The sequence below is a fragment of the Liolophura sinensis genome, chromosome 6 (assembly GCF_032854445.1).
Source record: "Liolophura sinensis isolate JHLJ2023 chromosome 6, CUHK_Ljap_v2, whole genome shotgun sequence".
NCBI classification, from domain to species: Eukaryota; Metazoa; Mollusca; class Polyplacophora; order Chitonida; family Chitonidae; genus Liolophura; species Liolophura sinensis.
In genome coordinates this window covers 36,519,646-36,542,712 of record NC_088300.1, presented here as the reverse complement: position 1 = coordinate 36,542,712, position 23,067 = coordinate 36,519,646, and the positions used below count along the sequence as shown (strand labels likewise).

The 23,067-nt window shown below is 37.4% G+C and overlaps 3 protein-coding genes across 5 annotated transcripts in view; 2 read left to right on the top strand and 1 right to left on the bottom strand.

Moving 5' to 3' along the window:
- Positions 1–934: 934 nt before the first annotated feature.
- LOC135466821 (transmembrane protein 41B-like) lies at positions 935–8,622 on the top strand. 3 transcript variants are annotated; one of them, XM_064744528.1, is made up of 7 exons: positions 935–969; positions 3,229–3,388; positions 4,507–4,635; positions 5,594–5,687; positions 6,111–6,215; positions 7,087–7,225; positions 8,183–8,622. In XM_064744528.1, exons 1-7 carry the CDS (start codon positions 960–962, stop codon positions 8,350–8,352), a joined length of 807 nt encoding a protein of 268 aa, XP_064600598.1. In that variant the 5' UTR covers positions 935–959; the 3' UTR covers positions 8,353–8,622. The 3 variants fall into 3 exon arrangements, with proteins under 3 accessions (XP_064600598.1, XP_064600596.1, XP_064600595.1); XM_064744526.1 differs by lacking the exon at positions 935–969 and adding an exon at positions 1,039–1,080; XM_064744525.1 differs by lacking the exon at positions 935–969 and adding an exon at positions 1,956–2,057.
- Positions 8,623–13,702: 5,080 nt separating this feature from the next.
- Positions 13,703–22,120, bottom strand: LOC135467983 (uncharacterized). The gene is made up of 6 exons (XM_064745957.1): positions 21,247–22,120; positions 19,781–19,932; positions 17,690–17,880; positions 16,030–16,168; positions 15,404–15,533; positions 13,703–14,230 (listed from the first exon to the last, which is right to left on the bottom strand). The coding sequence occupies exons 1-6, from the start codon at positions 21,518–21,520 to the stop codon at positions 14,142–14,144; spliced, it is 975 nt and encodes a 324-aa protein (XP_064602027.1). The 5' UTR covers positions 21,521–22,120; the 3' UTR covers positions 13,703–14,141.
- Positions 21,957–23,067, top strand: part of LOC135467149 (uncharacterized) — a 40,747-nt gene continuing 39,636 nt past the window's right edge. The window contains exon 1 of the mRNA XM_064744913.1: positions 21,957–22,042. The gene's annotated coding sequence lies outside the window, so the exon portion shown is untranslated. The remainder of the gene's footprint in view (positions 22,043–23,067) is intronic.

The window sequence follows — 23,067 nt, the reverse complement described above, 5'->3', positions numbered from 1 at the left end:
ACAAAGCGCACATAACGTTATGTGAACTTAACGACCAGTATTCTAAGTATTACATCGCTATGGTAGTTACGAGGACGTAGCGCTACATGCGCTTTGTGAAACATGCCCAAGGTTGCCACTGCATCATGAAAGTGAAAGTGCGGGCTCAGGCATGATATACAGCATTTGCATTATATTTCTTTAATAGTATTCATTACTGCATTGTGACATAAAACATGTGTCCTTGTGTGTTTATATACATGGGAGAGCACACCTCTAGCCAGAAGCTTTGCATCAGAAATTTCACTTTCAGTGCACATTCATCGTAAAATTAAAAATAGCACCTCCAATCACTAAAACAGAAATAGCACAGTTCGCGTTAGAAAACTTCAATAATGACATAAATACCATGACATGATGTCCGAGGCAAACAGCACTGATAAAACAGGCATTTTTTGAGTGAAAGCATCAGTCGTTTCCAAGCACCGACTCCATTGATTGACGCCAAATTTGCTAAAAATTCAAACATTAAAAAGGTGATAACTACCAAAGCTGTATCCCATTTGTCAAACAATTATAAATATATATTTTTAATTACAAAAGCTGTGTTTGGAAATATATCATATTTAATGACCATCTTTAGAAATTTTCCTCCATGCCACGTCTCAACCCGAAAGGCGGTACAATATTAAGCCATTTCTGATATGTTATGGAGATTGGGCCTGATTTTGTTACATTAGAAAACCTGAATCTACAATGTCACGGAATATTCTCCTCAACTTAATTTGAAGAATAAAACTTCTTTTGTTTTTCAACAGATTAGATATAAATAGATGTTTCAGATATTTTTTCACACATTTTTGCCCGTATATTTTCTTCGGTTTCTTGGACAACCAACTGAGAAAAATCCGTTTTCGTATGTTTACCTTGTTACCATTTTGGTTATGAAGAATCATCAGTTTGGTTTATTTCCTTGGATCATGTCGGAAAGTAGGTGTTTTATTGAAGATAGACTTCCTCCCAGCGCGTTGGTGGTTTCACCCAGGCGCACTTTACACGAGACGCATTACAATCGTCTAAAAGATCTAAACATGTCAGAGAGTGAGTGGTGAATGAAAGATTAGTTCGGGTTGCATTTTGTTCGTTAACAACAACAACGCTTGTATTTTTGAATGATAATATTCGGCTTTGACAAGGAAATATGTTGATGCTTATTGCATTCAGGAAATAATCCTGGATTGAGTTGACGTGTCGCCCTGTGTTTTACTGTGTTGTTGAGGGTTCGTTATTGTGACTATTTTGTTCTGATCGATTATAAACATTCATTTTTGTAGCAGTTACCTTACTAAACAGTTGTTTTTCAGATCTGTTGTAATTAACAACAGATCTCAGGTCGATCCACTGGGCTGGTCATACTATACTACTATAAGTGTGCTGTATATGAAGAAGGATAAGGTCGGAAAGAAAGCATCACCAAGTTTAGAAATAGGCATTTCTCTATTAGATTTACAGCACAGTTGGTAGAGTGTCCGGTTTGGGAGTGGTAGATCCAGGGTCAGTCGTGGGTCGAGTCATGCCTAAGACCTAAAAAGAGGCAGTTGTAACTTCCTCGCTTGGCATTCAGCATGAAAGGGATTGTGCAACAACTGGTTGACTCATACCAGTATAATAGCTCGGGCAAGGCGGCTTACTTGGCTTTGGTAAGGCGTCTCAGTGAAGCAGCACTAGATAAAAGAGCAGTGGAAATCCATCCGGCAACAAGGAGACAAATTACATGCTCTCTAAGGATTCCTTCATTGACATATAACTGAAAAATTATTAAGTACGACCTTAAACCCCAAGCACTCACGCACTCCATTAGATTTACACTCATCTGTACTTCGTGGCGTCCAGTCCTGCAAGTGCAATTGTGGGGTCCGTCATTCTGCTCCATAGCCTTCAGACAATTGTAAATTTGCGTCTCCGCAGTGACATAGCTTTCTGTCTGTCAGAACTGACAGCCAGCTGATCAGGACATAGAGATGTGATGAAAGGTCAACCACGCATGCGCATCAAGCACCAACCAAATTTATTATTAGGTAACTATGTCGACTGGGCATGTGTGCGTAACTCACAACTGTGAATTATGTTGGATTTACCAGCCTTAAACGCTACAGAATGTGGCGAAAATTGGCAGAGGAACAGAGAATATTTTGGTGAACATAATTTATTGGAGTTTTGCCCAGTAAATGCATGTATTGGTTTATTTTGCACTGATTTTTGTGATGCTGAGTTTCTGCGTGCTGAGCTGTTTTTAAATACCACTATTTTAACCTAGATAACTCCTCGGCTGTGATCTACATCTAAACCCCACATTGAGAGATCACAGCCGAGATCCTTGGCTACACCACTGTCTTTGCTCTATTACATCCCATAATATGACTTAGGTGAATATTATGGGATAGAGTAGACTGAAAAGTCCAGATAAGTCACTAATCTACATGCTGATTCTGTGATGGATTCTGCCCACATTCAGTGATTGTGGGTGAGTACAGATGAGTCTAAAACTAACAGAGAAATGTAGTTCTGTGACCAGGCCTGTTTGATCGATACAAAGCCCAGTATAATTAATCAATGAATAATCATTAGCTGTACAGCCACATAGCACATAACTTGGCACTTTCTATGGCATATCTGTTTCAAATTTTACAACTGATCAGAGGTCATAACCCTCTAATAGACCTTTCTGAATTGTCTATTAAGAACACACAATCGACCAGTCATGAGCAATATTGTGGCAAATAGGTCAACTGGATGCCCCACACATTGCTTACAAAGGTTTGGTCTTTCTGCAAAAATTGCTTTCATCGATAATGGAATGAAAAGTATTAAACTTTGTCATGAGAAGGGGTAGTGGGACATTGGATGTGTTGGATCTATCCAGTGTGTACAACTATCATAAGCTGGAAGTGTGTACAAAGTAAAGTGCTTAGTCTGGCCAAGGAGTCTGATTTGTTCTCACCTTGTATCACTGGTTGTTCGTCAGTGTGGTTGTGTATATCAAGCTCCTGCTCACCTCTATAAACTTCAGTGCATATCAATTTCTTGGAGGTTGCAGTGGGAACATTGTTTTGATTAAATATGAAATAATTTTCATTACTGTTGATCAATTTACCTTTGTGTTAAACACCTTTTCATTGTTTGATCCAGTGTGTGCAGGATTACGATGTATGTACTCATTTCTGTTCTTGTGTCTGTTTCCTTCCTAAGTGACAGATGAGGAAAATTACACCCAGTTAAGGGAGAAAGACCACCCGAAGGCTGAAGAGGGTAGGAGCAGCACGAAGTCCTTCACCATCCTTGGCCTCATCTTCCTCACTTCTGTTGTCATTTTGGGAGTCGTATATCTCAACTTTCCTAACCTCAGGCCGTGAGTCTAGAAAGACATGTCTGTATAATAAGCTGGCTTGGTATTCCAGGAGTGTTATGAGTTTACACAGTTCTGGCCTCTGTCAGACTAATGCAGCTAACAGGCATGATTTTACCATAGTTGCTAGACTGATCATATATCTTGCAGCTATAGTCAGGTCTGTTGGCTCAACTTAGAAACCATCATGAAATCACCTGAGCCTCCGTGGCTCAGCCGGTTAGCGCTCTGGCGCAGCATAATGACCCAGGGGCTGCTCACCAATGCGGTTGCTGTGAGTTGAAGTCCAGCTCATGCTGGCTTTTCCGGCAGTAAGGGGGAAGGTCTGTCAGGAACCTGCGGAAGGTTGTGGGTTTCCTCCGGGCTCTGCCCGTTTTCCTCCAACCATAATGCTGGCCGTCGTCGTATAAGTGAAATATCCTTGAGTACGGCGTAAAGCACCAATAGAATAAATAAATAAATAAATCATGAAATCACCAAGATCATCAATTGTTTACAGTCCCCCCACCTTATCTCACATGAGCTTGTGAGACTTCTGAACTGCCGATTTGACTTTGTATTGCTAAATAGTGGAATTCAGAACTGTGTTGGCAGGAGTGTATGTCTTTGTCCTCTATATGCCTGCTCTGATTTATGGAAATAAATGACTTGCTTCTATTGAACTTAAAATGTTGGAAATGTTTTCAAAGATACAAAAATTAGCCATCCTATGGGTGCATCATTGCCATAGTGGTACTAAGTTATGATCATTCATTCTAAGATACAAAATTACTTCCTGGCAAATTTATGACAACAGATTTGATGACTTCTATGCATCATGATTTGTTTTCATTATCCGAAAGATATCTTTTAATAATAACCAGCTAGTATAATATATCAACCATTTGCTTCTGTGTATTCTAGAGTGTTGTCAAAAGTTATATTTGACACAACAATGAGATAAATTAATGTATTCTGTTTATTTATTTATTTGATTGGTATTTTACGTTGTACTCAAGAATATTTCACTTATACCGAGGGAAAGCCACATACAACTGGAGAGGAAGAGCTGGACTTGAAATATATCATACTAATACTGTCTATGTGACTTTGCAAATAAGTGGAAATGTATCTTGTTTCAGGGAGGAAAAGGAGCACATCAAGTTACCCCGAAATATAGACGATGCCAAAAACCTAGGAAAAGTCTTGTCTCGTTACAAAGAGGACCATTATTATGAAGTTCTTGGATTTTATTTTATTACCTATGTATTGTATCCTTTTTTTAATAAAATGATTGACCAAACAGAGAAGAATAACTAGTTATATAACTGAAATAACTAAAGGCAAAGGAACCATAAAAATCAAATAAGCATCATTAGAAAGACCATTGAAAATTATCTGAAATACCTTTACTTCTTTTTAAATTTTTTTTCCCTCTGAATTCAATGCACTTAGTCAAGTTTTGTGATTGTGTGGTTGAATTTATGGACCATATTAATGCATTTCACCTATAACTTCACAGTGACTTTTTCTGACCCTAAAACGTATAAGTACCTTATAATGTCTAATTTGCTTTTTCACATTACAATTGTACACAGTTCAGATTTATTTTGAACTAAACTCTGAAACTTCTTTTTACCTGTAGATTTACCATGCGGCAATCCACTCTAATCTAGTCCAAATTTAGAACCACAAAAAAGTTTTTCCAAGTGAAGGTTTTAGTTCACGTGGACGTGAGGGATTCCATTTTCATAACTTTACTCTGTATGTGAAACAGTGTATATTCTATAATAAATTAAAAATATCATCTTACTAGAGGAATCCAAGTGGTTTTGGTATTCGTGAGTCATGACAAAAGTCACAAGATGAGATTCCCATGTAAATGAAAGAACTGTAACAAAAGTCACAAGATGAGATTCCCAAGTAAATGAAAGAACTGTAACAAAAGTCACAAGATGAGATTCCCATGTAAAGGAAAGAACTGTAACAAAAGTCACAAGATGAGATTCCCATGTAAATGAAAGAACTGTAACAAAAGCCACAATATGAGATTTCTGTGTAAAGGAAAGAACTGTAACAAAAGTCACAAGATGAGATTCCCGTGTAAAGGAAAGAACTGTAATAAAAGTCACAAGATGAGATTCCCGTGTAAAGGAAAGAACTGTAGCTTTAAGGAGTAACAAAAGTTGTGACATCACTTGTTTTTTATTTCCTTGACATATTTGTCAGTTTGCAATCCTTTGCCATTCCTGGTTCCATATTCTTAAGTATTTTATCTGGATTTTTGTTTCCATTTCCACTTGCCTTGACCTTAGTATGTTTGGTAAGTAATGAATTACACTTGAACTGAACTTTTTTTCTGGCTGCTTGTCAGGGAAGTTTTGAACAAATCATAACCAAAATCTTAAGCCATCTGCAATGTTTGAACAGGTTCATTGTCCACTTTGCAAACGTAAAACCTAGTTTGAGTTCTGACTTGATTGTACTGCAGACAATAATCTTGGTAATTTTGATAAGTTGTGTGGAACAAAAGTTACACATGATCATCTATACTGAGTACAGTTCAACCTTGGGTCAGTATGATGTCATAGAGCATACCCTGTGAAACTGGAAGAAAATATTCAAAAGAATTCAGTTGAAAGGAATTTAAGAAGGGTATTCTGAGTGTTTTTGTTTGCTTTTGATATTTTTACCAAGGTATTGTCATTTGCTGCATGTTTCTTTATTTCTCTTCTGACCTTTATAGTGTTCAGGCTTAGGGGCCTCTTTTTGTTACCTACTGTCATACCTGGTTGGCAGAAGATTAGTCGCCAAGTACATTCCTGAACGAGTTGCGGAGTGGCAGAGACATGTGAGTTTCCCATACTTGTGGTATTTCAGTGTAGAAGTGTAAAACAGGTAACTGAGAGTGTTATTAATTATGCTCCAAGATTACTTGATTATGGCAATTGATATTTATTTAACGTTACCTTTGGGTAATAGCTCCATAGGGCACACCGGTCATCTAGAAATATTATAAGCAATATAATAGTAAGTAAATATTATAAACCATGTGAGAACAGTGTCCTCTACCTGCTTGCGTAACAATGCCATGTGTAGGGGGCCTCCGTGGCTCAGTTGGTTAGCACGCTAGCGGAGCATAATGACCCAGGAGTCTCTCACCAATGCGGTTGCTGTGAGTTCAAGTCCAGCTCATGCTTGCTTCCTTTCTGGTCATACATGGGAAGGTCTGCTAGCAACCTGCAGATGGTCGTGGGTTTCTCCCTGGGCTCTGCCTGGTTTCCACCCACCATAATGCTGGCCGCCGTCATATAAGTGAAATATTCTTGAGTACGGCGTAAAACACCAATCAAATAAAATAAATAAATAAAAAATGCGATGTGTAGTTGTAGTTGTAGTAGTCTGTATTATAGTTAGTCTTTTGTATTGTTACGGAAGCCCTTGGCATTGTTACGGAAACCCATTGCATTGTTACGGAAACCCATTGGCATTGTTACAGAAACCCATTGGCATTGTTGTGGAAATCATTAGCATTTGTATTAAAGGAGGTAGATGGCACTACTATTCCACAAGGAACAAGATTTGCTTCCTTTTGTAGAGGGCTCGCACTTTGTTTTCTTCCCTGTTGATAACACTTGACACAATAGTGACACAATTTAGACATTCACAGGAAAGCATGCAAGATGAATTACTGTTATTTGTCTGTCTGTTAACAATTCCAGGTAAATAACCACAGAGAACACCTACTGAATTACATCATCTTCTTGAGGATAACACCTTTCCTGCCTAACTGGTTTATCAACATTACCTCCCCTGTTATCAATGTCCCCTTAGTACCTTTCTTCCTTGGGACTTTTATAGGTAAGTTTATGAAGAGTTAAAAAAACCCACTGTTATTCTCTGTTATGGTGTTCCATTCAGTGTGACATATCAACAATTGCAAGTTTTAATGTCTGAAATAATAACTTTGCATCTTTTCTAAATTGAAATTAAAGTAATAAGTATAGCAATATGCCATTCATAAAGTGAAAGTGAAGTAACCCAGTATATCATTTTTTGACATGTTAAAATTAAAAGTAGAATAATCTTGTTAACGTTGTGCTGTGTCAAACATGAAAGTAAAATAAGCAGCATATCATTTGTGTGGCTTGTGTCTGTCAAAAATGAAAGTATAATAAGCAGCATATCATTTGTGTGGCTTATGCTTGTCAAAAATGAAAGTATAATAACCAGCATATCATTTGTGTGGCTTATGCCTGTCAAAACTGAAAGTACAGTAAGCAGCATATCATTTGTGTGGCTTGTGCCTGTCAAAACTGAAAGTATAATAACCAGCATATCATTTGTGTGGCTTATGCCCATCAAAAATGAAAGTATAATAACCAGCATATCATTTGTGTGGCATGTGCCTATCAAAAATGAAAGTTTAATAACCAGCATATCATTTGTGTGGCTTATGCCTGTCAAAAATGAAAGTAACCAGCATATCATTTTTGTGGCTTGTGCCCATCAAAAATGAAAGGATAATAACCAGCATATCATTTGTGTGGCTTGTGCCCATCAAAAATGAAAGTATAATAACCAGCATATCATTTGTGTGGCTTATGCCTGTGAAAAATGAAAGTACAGTAACCAATATCATTTGTGTGGCTTATACCTGTCAAAACTGAAAGTACAGTAACCAGCATATCATTTGTGTGGCTTATGCCTGTCAAAAATGAAAGTACAGTAACCAGCATATCATTTGTGTGACTTGTGCCTGTCATAAATGAAAGTACAGTAACCAGCATATCATGTGAAGCATGTCCTATGTTTCAGGTGTTGCCCCACCCTCGTTTGTAGCGATTCACGCTGGCACAACTCTCCAACAGCTGACATCATCAGGAGACACACTATCCTGGACCTCTATAGCAGTCCTGTCTGGCCTTGCAATCTTGTCCTTGTTACCAGTCTTCTTCAAAAAGAGGCTGCGTGAGAAATTTGAATGATAGGGGTCTCATCTTAGTACTGTTGCTGTTGAAATCTCAAAGCTGCGCATTTGTATATGTCTTTCTGTCTTTTGACGCATTAACAAGGAGATTGTTTCAGAGATTTTTAAGCTGAGCTTTCACTTGGTTGTCTATCTTTAGTTGGGTCAGGAAGGTTTAATGGAAGTACTTTTCAGTTTCATATTTTTGTGAGTAATAAAGTGGAAAGTATTGATTCATGCTGACATAATGGTAAAACTTTTGTTGTTATGTTCTGAGTCGTCGGAAGAAAAAGACATAAATTGAAATTTATGATAAAGACTTGTCTGTACCAGTTTTGCACACTGGGCTGCAGTATTTGCACTTTTGGCCTGACATTACGTAATATGCGATACTGAGAAAATGTACGAATGTTTAACTATGTTTTTCTTCCGGTTATTTATGGTTGAACTATACAGTGTGGACACAGCTGTAGCTGTAGTACTGTTAATGCAAATGTTTTGTGTTTGCATTACAGCTGATGCAAATGTTTAATGTTAGCACAACACCTGTTGAAAATGTTTGATGTTTGCATTAGAGCTGTTGCAAATGTTCAGTGTATGCATAACAGTTTTTACCCTAGGTCAGATAAGCATGTACATAATTTCACCTGTTATTTTATTTCCCTTGGTAAATGGACCTAAAGTATACTTTTTTCCTTTCCCATTGATTTTATTATTTGGTATAATATGGGTGTACATATCAGTAGAATTATTTTATTTGTTTATTTTCGGGATTTAAGATTGTTACAGGGAGATAATATATGAATGCTGGGTAATTAATATGTGATCAGAGACATGTCCTATAGGTTAACTGCAAAATACACCATTCCATTCATGTTGTTAATAGGCATCCAGTTCAGCTGTTCCTGCTTTCCTTAATGCATATTCCTACCCCCCTGCGCCCCCCCCCCCCCCACCGCTTCCCCGACCATGGTACTAAGATGAAAAGATGACCTCCTGCCGAGGAGATGTTTAAGAAAGTTAACCCTATATTATCTTGTGTGATAACTTAGCTATAGTGCCTATACTAATATATGTACGTGAAATATAGCCAGTATTGTAATTTGGATTCTAATGGTTATTTCCTGCAGTGAAGGCATTACTCTGCACAGTTCGTGTAAGTGTTTCATCTTCTGCAGTAACAAAGTTGATAATGTATACGTAGAATACTATCTATGCAAATTCTTTTAGATGAAGTAGAATGTACGTTATAAAATAACCAGGTTCAAATGATTGTAGTCTGTGGTCCAGCACTATATTAACTCTGTGATTGTTTATACAAATATTTCACTAATCTCCGATATGCTTTTCGCATTTGCTAAATCATAAAAACCTGAGATCTGTGAGACACGATTAGTGGTCAGAACTTTTCAATTAACTACCGAATCTGGACGACTCCTCCTGTGTTTGTAGAGCTTGATTACTGCTGTGAAGTTTAAAAGAGAGATCACTGACTGTGCTTGAGTGAAGTAGATATCTTTGTTACTAAAGGTCTTCCCAAGTCATAGATACAAGTACTAATACACAGGTTTCAAGATACGTTACAACAACAGAGCGATGTCCCTTAAATAGAAATGTGATGTCGTCACTTTACAGCACAGTAAGGTCTATGTGCCAGTTTTAAATTTTAAGTATTTAATTAATATTAGATTAATAGTCTGACTTCCGATCATGGTGAGTTTTGTTATGTTATTGCAACAATGATGATATTCTGCTTGTAGTTTTATCTAATCTCAGATACTATCATGTTACAAGATAGGCAAGTAGCCCAAACATGTCATAAAGCACTGGGACATCACTCTGTAATGTAACTCTAAAACTGTAAATTCAAAGCTGTGAATGCATTGTCGACTTTCTACTTTCTCTCGGCTGTCATGGTGATAGTGATGTGCTGACCATCATGATGCTGCATGTACTATTCTAAACCAGTTCCCAATTCCTTTCCTAGTATTGGCTGTGACATACATGTATGTTGGCATATATATGTATTAATGAATGCTTTAAAGTTTGCTGGCATTTTCAAACTCCAAAGATCTGCTCACTTTGTCAGTGTACACAGTCACTGTAAAGACTATCTCTGGCATAGATGTTATAAGGTGATCCTTGCCCATTTTCTGTGACCTATCAGGTTGTATATTCAGAATGATTTTGTGCGTAGGTGGCATCAGAATGTGTCTCGCTGTAAATACGCAAGTAAACATTGCAATGTACATACCCAAGATGTGTTGGCATGCCTATACAGAAGCGTGTGAAGATGTGTGATTAAAATTTTTATTTAATTAATAGTATAAGGATTTTATTGCATGTGTAAATAAACGTGTGTTTTTTTATATTGTGGAGGGTCTTTGTGGCCCAGTCATTTTAGATTTAAAAAAAAAAAAAGTGTTGATACCTTTGAATCGACTTTGTGGTGTCCAGAAGAAGAGAGGTTATTGAAGCAGGCATGTTTCTAGTTCTAATTTGCCATACTAATATTGTCATCGAAAATCTTTAGCCTTGCTGGTACTGTATTGTACAACCACATGCTGCGTATCAAATGTTTAAAGGTGAAATGCAAAGCCTTCAGTAAACTGTTGTCTCCAGGGCTTCCACTGATATGGCACAAGGCTGTGTCAAACTTGGTTGTAAAGATATTTGTATTTGTTCAGTATCTCTTTTTGTTATGAAATGAGTGGTCTGCTTCATTCATGTTTCATAGAATGTACTGACATAGGTTTATTTGAGTGTTTGTCACCAGCCAGTGCCAGTGTGAACGCCCTGACTTGCCAAATCAGTAGCAGTACAGATTGGCCATTTGACATCTAGTCATATGATAACTTTGGATTAATTAGATATACTTTAATAATCCTTTTAAAAAAAGAGTAATAGCATAATCTAACACAGTCCTTACAAAATTTCAAGGGAACTATTGCATTTATTATCACTTTTAAGCATCTACCTGTGCGAACATGCGTGTATCTAGTTGCAGGGAGACAACTCTTGTCATTCTTATCACAATGTTGTTGATGTATATGTCAATAATGTGGATGGTATGTGCCAGCTGACTATGGCATTATTAGTAAACATGTGTAAGGAAATGTATGTCAAATATGCGAGATGTATCTATGGAGTAAGTTGTAAGATGTGTGTGGATTTTCTCATTTCATGTAAACTGGTTTTCAATCCCAAGTCATTGCATATAAATCCATGGAGTAACCCAACTCTCTGAAAGTCAGGATGGTTGTTAAATGCACTTGTCTTTTGTATTGATGGACGTCGCTGTAAATGTTTGGGGAAGATAAAGTCTTGTAACACAGATAAACGGGTTACAAGGTGATTGAAAGTTAATTAATTAACCATGAATGATTTCCTCAATAATGTTTCTCCAGTTTGTTTTTTTTTTTTTTTTGTGGTGTTAGTTTATGCTCATCATAACTGGAGAGCAGGTTTTTCTGAAGTCTGCCTCACATGGACCATCCTAATTAGTTAAGCAGAAAAGACAGGGGATGGTATGTTGGTTATTTTCAGGTTGGGACATAACCTATGCAGAAAAACTATCACACATTAATGCGAATTTGTACGAGTGTAATTCTTCAACCTTTTCACATGTTTGTAAGGTCTTTATTCAAGCATATTCTGGAGGCATTATTCTGTGTAGACTGGAAAAATTATACTTTTGAAACCGAGAAACCCATGTTTTTTCTCCAAAATCAAATTATAATCATGCATAAATTGAACTGAAAGCTGCTCTGTCATATGCAAAAAGGTTGAGGAATTAGGGGTATTAAAAAACAGAAAATGTTGGCTGAACACCAACATCATGTTGCGTCCTTGTTTGTTGGGAACATCAAAGTAGAGCTGATTTCTGCTCAGTGCATGTCAGCCCGGATTAATCTCTTGTTCGGTAATCCTATGTGTGGATGCCCTTTGACTTCAGGACTGGTAATCTTGGAACTTCCTGGCTGGGTGCTCACGTGTAATGTTATACCAGACACAACCGGTCAACCTAGGTCACACCAGTTTAAATTTTTGTTATATGTCTTTCTTTCAATGTTGGATGGGGCAATAAATATAAAACTTGAAAATCATCTAATCTGCGGAAAAATTTGACCACCCATGGAATTTTTCCTGTTGACATTTACATAATTGGAAATCTGTGAAAAACAGGAAATTCATAAACATCTCAACATGTGACATGTCACGAGGTGGATTTTCAGTTTTATATCCAGTGCCCACAGCAATAGCGGTTCTGTGGTTACTCATATTCAGCCCATATTCAGCAGTGCATTGTATCCCTGAATATTTCACTTAAACGACAGCAGTAATTTTCATGAAATTAGAGCACCCAGAGCAAAACATCGGCTTTTGAAAATGATAAATTTTTGTCTGGTTGTTGCACAGATTTTCATCCACTGGGTGAGATCAAATTTGATCTGGAGGAAGGCAAGTGATTTCTGACAAACTTCTAAACAACTGTACACTTTATTTATTTATTTCATTGGTGTTTTACGTCATATTTCACTTATATGACAGTGGCCAGCATTATGGTGGGAGGAAACCGGGCAGAGCCCGGGGGGAACCCACGACCATCTGCAGGTTGCTGGCAGACCTTCCCTCGTACGACTGGAGAGGAACAATTGTACAACCTTTGCGGATTGATAACTCCCTGTAAATTAAAGCCTTTAGCTTTATCTGGAGTAAACCACTAGCCACTGGCAGATATAACGAACTTGCCCAGATCAGACACTGATTTTGAGCGGCAAAAGTGAACTCAATGTGTATGTAGTACTGGGAGAAGGCACCAAAGTTCATCTAAACACTAATATAAATGCATGCTGTTGACTGCATATTGCCACCAGGACCCTTCAGAACAGTGTTGGGGCCCCTGTGGCATAGTGGTTATCATGCTGGTTCAGAACAGAGACTAAGGAACCCCTCATCAAGGCGTTTGCTGTGAGTTGAAGTCTAGCTCATTCAGGTATGCCAAAAGCTTATGTCTGTCAGGACCTTGCAGATGGTTTTATCCCCCGGCCCTGCCCGGTTTCCTGCCACAATAATGCTGGCGGCTTTTGAATAAGTGAAATATTCTTGAATACAGTGTAAAATGCTAGTCAAAAATAAATCAGAGCAGTGGAGGACAGGATTAAAGTACTATCTTGTGTGACACAGCCAATTTAAACACCTGACCACAATCTGCACCCAACAATGATTTCAAGTCTGCCAAAATGAATTAGACCCTGCTTCACCGACATCATTTGGTTACACACCGTCTTGTTGCAATATACTGGCATTAAATTGACCAGACCCTATTTTCACTGACCCCAATTCATGGTTATTACATACAACAATCTATTACTCCTGAGGAAACCAAATCCACATTTAATACGTGCCATTTTTTCTTTTATTTCATAAGTACATGTATATGAAAGCATTTATAAAAATAATGTCTTCAGCGAATGTTTGAAGTCATGACATTAACATAGACAGTGATTAACAAGTCATTGAATTTTAAAATGTTGCATTTCTTTGGAATGTCTGAATGTATGTTTTTTTCAAGTTTCCACAACATAAATTTAAATCAGCACTGTATAGTGTATGTAATACAAACATAAGTGCATCACTTGCAATAACGAGATTTTAAAAACATAATTTGAATAAAAGACATTTGAATGTAAAAAATATATTAAAATATTTCCAGGTAAACCTCATTTCTTAAATAAAAACAACAACAGTAATTAGAAGACAAAAATATTAGAAGGCACTTCTTTTTGAAAATGTAAGCGATTACATTTATGAGAAACTTCCCATGTATCCAACGCTGATTTCACTGGTCTCTGCGGGTAACAACTGAACAATCCAGCTTGGCGGGTTATAGACCACTGTAATGAACGAGTAAACACATGTACATACAATTACGAGACATTGTCGGCAAAACTGCGAAACTGTCATGAGTAGAGATTTGGCTTCTTTTAAAGCGCTACTTCAGTCTTAAGAGAAACCAGGCGGGAATGGTAAAATGATGTGAAGGATACCATATTGAACAGAGCTAACACCACAGTTCAAAAATTTACGATGAATAACACTATATCACCCAAATAAGTGAAGAGTCCTCAAAAACAAATCTTTGGCAGTTTCCGTAAAATTTTTCTTGTGGGACGTGACAATGTTTCTTATGTGACGACGAATCAGGCAGATGAGATGGCAAGTAAAACATTTATGACGGAATGATGTCATGCGCATTTGAAAGTACTTCATGTGTCGCTATACGTCAGCGAAGAGTGACGTCAACTGTTCTTGCATGACATCACACCAGGCAAAATTTATAACTTTTTGTCTCCTTATTTTCCTCTGAAACTAACAGCAGCAGTTTTAACACAATCCAATTTTTTTTTTACAATTTATGAAAGCAATTCAGATAGCTATTTGCGAAGTAGGACGTATGACTGTATGATCAAATAAGTTTTTAATGTATTTTACGTATATTTTGTGTTTCACCTTGACCTTAAGGTGATTCCAATATTATTTAATTATGTGTGACACATCAGTCTCCATGTTGCTGTTACCACGGCAGTGTAGCTTTCGAATTTACGAGGTTCAGACTTGCGTGCCATATTTGTTGAACCCAAGTGATCTTTGTTGATCATTAGTCTGTGCTACAAGCCCCCACCAGTATTATTAACTGTTTATTTTCACTAAGTCCTCGCAAGCGTGCATGGTGAGAGTGCGAAATCTACAAATTCCCTAGCAAAGGCTGAAAATATATCCGCACTTTGTCGTTATTGTGCTTGTATCTTTCTTGTGCTTCTATCTTACCACAGAGACTTCCACTTCGGAATTCCACAAGTAGGCCCTCATGGCATTATGCATAAAACTGGCCATTAGCTATAGGCCTTGTGAGAACTGAAAGGCCACTTGAAGCAGTATTTTTACTGGCCTCACCTAAATATTTCAATTTTGGTGTTTAAATTATACATTAATTATAATTATAATGTTATCAAAATATAATAATTGTATACTATTTCTAGTTAACACAAGATGTCTCCTGAACTTACAAGCATCTCTTGGCTCCAGAGTCACATCAAATGACTTGCACTTAGTCTGGCATTTGGATGTCGGTTTGATTTTCAGTTTCCGAGTTCCAGTGACTTGCATATACCATCCATTGGGGAAGTTATGACCAGGCTGAAATGATGTACAGAATATTACACAATGAAGTCTAAATATTATTCATTAATGCCATCCTCAGAAATTTCATGCTTATACAACAAAGCCCAATTTTATGGGTGGAAGAAACTGGTGTGCCTGGGGTAGACCACCAACCTTAAAGACAAACTTCCTCATTGGTCTTCAACAAACTCTGAGCTGTGCAAAGCGAAAATTCGAGAGGTGTCGACTGCTGAGTGTCACCAAGGACCCCACAAACAAATTCCACTCCTACAGCCAGGTTTGAACCCTGCATTGACTGTTCAACCCGTACATACACTGTACATGCCATTTTCTGTCTAACAAGATTTATTCATCTTATAGGTGTTTTATGCTGAATATTTCATTTATACAACAGTGGTAGTTCATTTATACAACAGTGGCAGTTCAACAAGAGTCCTTGATGAAGAATACACTTAATACACAAAAACCACAAAACACAAAACACATACACAAAACCGAAAATAAATATTACCAGATCATAAGGAACGGTACCAGGAGATTGAATGATGACATTTTTCTCAAAAGAGATCTCTTGTTTAGCGTTTACAAATGATGGACGCCCGAAAAATTGACGTATGACTCTGTTAGCTGCTAGGCTCTGTGCTGTCTTCCTGTAAACAGAAAATGTAAAAACTGTACGAACATTTTTCAGAAGTTATGCAGCAAAAACTGACAATGTAGAGTTCGTTATTTGGAGATACTGAGTTATTTTCCTGAAGCATCTGCCTGATTTATCACATATATGTTATGACCTTGTGCAATTAATGATTAACATAGAGTTAAGGAAATAAATACACTTCCAAGATATATTTAAATAAGTTATTTTATTATATGAAATATCACACTTCTACCTATACTTCATACTGCAAATATATACGTCTTGCCTTATAAATCTACACAAAATGGACATAATGGGTTTAATGTACTATAACTTGTCTATAAATTTCAGTCAATGCCAATTATTAGTCAATTGCAAAATACTTTTAAAAGAATGACACACACAAACAAACCCAAGGAACATAAATAAATAAATTTGAACATAAATAATAAAGCAAAGTTCAGATTTTAAAGCCAAATGACGACAAAAAACTTTCTTAACATTTGAACTCTAATAACATGCACTGATACACGAATCATCATTAATAAGGACACACCCAATAATTTGGAACAACACAGAAATAAGTACTTAGTCCTGTTATTGACGGGGATCCAGAGCATGCTGTAAAATTATTGGAAAAATGGTACTTTGATTATTTATAATTACTGTGAATGAACATATAGATCAGATCAGAGTATGTTTGGAGAAAATGTTATCTCTATTAGCTTAATACTGATTCAGTATGTTTGGAGAAAATGTTATCTCTATTAGCTTAATACTGATTCAGTATGTTTGGAGAAAATGTTATCTCAATTAGCTTAATACTGATTCAGTATGTTTGGAGAAAATGTTATCTCTATTAGCTTAACACTGATTCAGCATGTTTGGAGAAAATATTATCTCTATTAGCTTAATACTGATTCAGTATGTTTGGATAAAATGTTATCTCAATTAGCTTAATACTGATTCAGTATGTTTGGAGAAAATGTTATCTCTATTAGCTTAATACTGATTCATTGCTATCCTGCTGAACCTATGTTCATTACTGTACACCTTCTATGTCTGCCAATCTTCTAACGGCTTGTGATCATGTGGCATACATTGCATACAGCAAGTCACCATTAGTAACATTCACTGGCATCGCATATGTAGCAACGTGATGTTACTGTGGCATCATATGACATGTCATTCATAGAAAAATTACTACAAGTTTTACCGTTTTAAATTTTGGTGTCAAATTTTAAATTTTGCTCCCTAGTCGAATAGCAAGCTTTTTCATGTTTTGGTCAGTATTAATTCAAAAACCTACAATTCTTCAATGATGGACATTTGAAGAATCAGTTTCCATCTATTATATGTGTCAGGAAGGAAGAATAAATCTATGTTCAGCTTATCACTTCACCATGCTTCCTTAATACAGCATCATGATGTGTACACTGACACAGTGTCCTAATGTTACCAGGTACAATTTTTGGAGTGTTATATTCATATTCACACCCTTCCCAAGACAACTTTTTCTAACATTGTTTCTTACCACTGAAAATGAAGCCCTCTATCATTGAGGATATCCTCTTCAGACTTCCTCTCCAAGATGTCCTCAAGTGAGATGATATCAGACCTGTTACTGACCAGTGTCATGGCGCGCAGTTCACCCTGGAGGATGCCCTTACTTTTCTTAAACATCTGCTGGAGGTCTGCAAAGGTCAACGTTTCCTTCAAGGAACCCTGAAAAATATCATTAAAATGACAGGCAATGTGCATATACACATGCTTTTGTTTGCATTTTACTGATGTTTTTATACCATATGAAAACTGATCATGTCAATATTTTATTTTTATTCATTTATTTGGCGGTTACTGAATGCCATACAAAAGAATTTTTCATGTCAATTTAATGGGGAACTCATAAAACTCCTTCCCATCTGTATAAAGATGATTCAAAGCTGTGAACTCATTTGTTCTTTCCTTCATTATGCCACAATTATCAGTGTATGTGCCCTTATAAAACATGTATGAAGTACACATGCACTGCAACATCATAGAAGAAAATGGTCATTTGGACCTTCTGTGCAGGTTGCGATCCAGCCTCCCATCATGAAGGAAAGTAAACTAGGGTAAACCAGTTAGTGATGAACTTTCACATGACCTCATGAACAATGAGATCACGAAAACTAACTCCAAGTTCAAGGCCAAGTTGTTCTAGTGACTGAAAAGCAAACCACCTTAACTAGTCATCCACATCCCTCTCCCTCATATGTCCACAAGTATAAATTCAGGCAGAGCCAATGGCTTTGCTTTGAGTGACCCAGAATACTGCTTAATATAAACCTTGCAGATTTGAGAAGGTAAAATATTTAAAACTATGATAACAAAAGGATCTGTAACCCAAAACTCACAGACATGTAACGATATTTCAAAATCACCACTGTATCCCTCTTATGATTGAATGAATAAGTACTGATTACAGCTACTTCCGAGTCATGTGGAAATTGACCTATGTTCGGAAGATGTACGTATCCATTTGATACTTAATTTTCTATACTGAATGCTATGATCTGTGAGATTTAAACTTTAAATTGTAATGTGGAAAAAGCCACAGAGCTTATGATTTATCCTGTTGGTTAGTACCATGTTACACAGGCCTACACTTGTAAATATTTTGCTTAAATACATGTCCTCTTAATTGTGCTCAGGCAGCATGTTATCTTACATCATGCTCAGACAGACTTATCTTACATTGTGCTCAGACAGACTGTCATCTTCCATTGTGCTCAGACAGACTGTTATCTTACATTGTGCTCAGACAGACTTATCTTACATTGTGCTCAGGCAGACTGTTATCTTACATTGTGATCAAGCAGACTGTTATCTTACATTGTGCTCAGACAGACTGTTATCTTACATTGTGCTCAGACAGACTGTTATCTTACATTGTGCTCAGACAGACTGTTATCTTACATTGTGCTCAGACAGACTTATCTTACATTGTGCTCAGGCAGACTGTTTTCTTACATTGTGCTCAAGCAGACTGTTATCTTACATTGTGCTCAGACAGACTGTTATCTTACATCATGATCAGACAGACTTATCTTACATTGTGCTCAGACAGACTGTTATCTTACATTGTGCTCAGACAGACTGTTATCTTACATTGTGCTTAGACAGACTTATCTTACATTGTGCTCAGGCAGACTGTTATCTTACATTGTGCTCAAGCAGGCTATTATGTTACATCATGCTCAGACAAACTGTTATCTTACATTGTGCTCAGACAGACTGTTATCTTACATTGTGCTCAGACAGACTTATCTTACATTGTGCTCAGGCAGACTTATCTTACATTGTGCTCAAGCAGACTTATCTTACATTGTGCTCAGACAGACTTATCTTACATCATGCTCAGACAGACTGTTATCTTACATTGTGCTCAGGCAGATGGTTATCTTCCACTGTGCTCAGGCAGACTTATCTTACATTGTGCTCAGGCAGACTGTTATCTTACATTGTGCTCAGGCAGACTGTTATCTTACACTGTGCTCAGGCAGACTTATCTTACATTGTGCTCAGGCGGACTTATCTTACATTTTGCTACTTACAGTTAAACTTATTAGAATTACCCACTAACCCTGAACACTGCTACTTCCCACTCATCTCTCCAACTAAGAGTAGTATTTGGGCTCATTTCTTTCATGTTCTTCTTGAAGCGACAATGCCAGCACGAGTCCGGAGATTCATCAAACCAGGGATTACTCACAAGGCACTCCGAGCTGTAATACTCTGAAGACAAAAAAATAGACCTAATAAGCCTGTTAATGGAAAAGGATGCAGCAAAATAAACCTGTATCAAAACTTTAAACGTATTAAATAAGGACGATATTTACAATCTTCACCAAACACAAATTATACCCTCCTCCAATACTGAAAAGAGTATTGGCAAAAGAAAAACAAAAGGAAGGGCTGCAAGAAATTTTACTGGCCAAAATATCACAACTTTTTTTCATGCTTCTTTTTGTCAGAATAGTTACGGCTATGCCTTCATGAAACATTACCATGGATAAAATAAGGATAATGTTTACAATCTCAAACAAATGCATCACAAAAGAGACAAAACTAAAGCCAGTGGCTGTAACGCATTGAAGTGCATGCGTCATTGTCAAGAGGACGGAACTTAAATGCCCCAGGTAAATTAAATGCGGTGAGCCCATAATTCTATATGCTTCCAACAGCCAACTTGTGCAATCATCTGAAAGATCAACTGAGTGAATGGTAATAAACACATGGCTCTTGCAACTACACAAGAGCTGACCAAAAATTATTGCAACTTTAGTATTAGTCACGTAATCTGTTTGACAGGCAGCAAGCAAGTTATTTTTTTAATAAAACATACATATATGTTGAATCCTCTAGGTTGAGATTGCGCATAAACAATGACAAATGTGCTTTGGTGATATATAATTATATATATGTACATGTTATACATATGTATTCAAATTTTACCCAGCAACAGCCCTGTAAGCCTAACCCCAAAAATTTCTAACAAGGTTAAAGCATAAAAAAGCTATATGGGTCAGAACTTCCTGCTATAAGAAGGTTAAACTAAGTATATCCTCATAAGCCACATCCTTGCTTGTCACCACTGTCCTCCCTTTCCTAGATAGGTAAATCCCCTTAACAAGTGAGCAATGACCTAGAAAACAGCTCTTTAATAAGATACATCCTGTTGGCCTACCAGTAACATATGGACAATATGTGAAGCCTTAACATTTAAAAATATAATTTATAACTTAAACTATTCGAAGTGCATTTATCACTAATGTCTTAACTGTGTGCTTAAATAGTAAATGCTATTTACATCAAGTTCACGTCATGACCGGCAGCAAGTTTGATGTAAATATTAAAATAGTTTTATACCCATACTTTTAATTAGTCACAAGTATGTGGCTTATCAACTAATCTAACGATGCACTAGCATACCAAGGAGAACATTAGTACAATAACATTGTTAAATCTGGAGTCATCTTCATTCTCGAAGTTAAATTCATTTCATCATAAAATAATTCCATACAATGCGGCTATATATGTTTTACCAACCTGTGACGTTAAACATTCCATGAACGGGCAGAAACATCAGGCGGGAGTACCTAAGGAGTGGATATGACATAGCCACTAAATACTTCGTTAAGAAAGCGGTAGACTTCTCGTCAAGCGTTGAAATGACGACGATGAAGACAAAAATGGCGAGCAGAAAAGCCAGGAGGGTTAAGCACCCACAACGGAGACATTTGCCCAACTTTCCTCTTTGTCGGACGGGCTTCTTCGGCTTCATTGGTGACTCATTAATCCACCTAGAGCCTCGGACAGGCATTCGTTAATTTCGTCATCTTCAAATCCCCATCTTTTTCCTAGTTTACGAATTTCAGCAACTTCTTCACGAAGTTGTTCAACAGTTGTGATAACTTCCTCGTCCATGCTTGCCTATCTGTCAACGTGTGCCTTGTCACAGTCTTCACGGCTCGGATATTCACTGGTACACATAATAAAATGAGGCAGGAGAGGATTCTCCCGGATGCCGGAGAGTGTCTGAAAGATCTGTGCAATGGATAAAATTCTGAAAGCAAACGAATATTTTGAATAACAAACGCTTTTGACCAACGAACTGCAATTCAAGTGTATGCTTAGCTGATATGTTTAACGTAAAGCAGAATATAAGTGTTCCAAAAATAATATTGTAGATCAATATTTATCACTTGGTGTTGCCTATGTATTGGCGCAGTAAACAGCTTGAGAGCATGGCGCCGCAAGAGGGGCTGGGCATGTGAAAAACGCAGTCGTCTGAAACTGTCGAATTCAGTTGTCACGTTGCATCTGTCAGCTTCAAGACAAAGCGGTAAGTATTGCAAAAGGTAGAGCCCAGAATTCTCGTTGCATATGCAAGTCATCGAACGGTTTTCCCGCAGTATGGTGAATGTTTCAAAACAACAAACATTTGGTGAGTTGACAGCTGACGGGTGTGTTCCGTGGAGTTGAGCACGGACCTCGAACGATCGGCTTTCCTGCCGCAGCAGGCGCTCTCGTCGGCAGAGTTCACATCTCTCGGTTATCGGTAACTCTAGATCGTGGCAGCGCCACACTGAGCGAAACGAGGTCATGGGAACGGGCTAAACTCCACAGATTTAGAATTTATACGGGTTTGGGTGACGGTAGTTGGGGCGGCAGCCAGGGTTGTTTGTTTCTGCTACTCAACAGGGGCAATGTCAGACTGACATTAACTTAAGAACACCTTCCCACAGAAAAAGTTTTCAAAATCAACCAGGCGGCCCCAAAAGAGTTACACTGGGTGAAAGCTTCATGCATACCTAAGCCCTTGCTGTAACCAGTGGAATGCCCGGTACATGTACATGTAATTTATGTGCATAGCTTTGCATTTAATATTTGAACGACTTCTGAGGACAAATGTACGGTGTATTTTTAATGTTAAGAATTATGAACGGCTTGAGTATAGGAAGGAAAGATATGTTCATGTTCAAACCTCAAAAGATCAAGGTATTAATACCGGTATTGTTTTAAATTCACCATTGCATTCCACTAAAGCAATATGATGGATACAAATTCCTTCGTTGCCTTGGCATCCATGCATTACAAGGTCGGAACACCGGAGAATTTCCACAAGATGATCATGCCCATTTTATGGAGAAGACTATTGGTAAAGGAATTCAACAGGTTAATGGACTATAAGACTTAAATAAGCAATTAGTTGTAGTTAAATGTTTCCACAAAAAATTCCTGCAATGTCCATGTTGTATGAATGGTGCTTTGACTCCAGTCAAACGTCTGATTAAGCTGACTGCTATGTAATATAGAGCGCATTCCTGCCTGGAATTGTCTGGTTGTTTGTTATGTTTTAGCTTGACT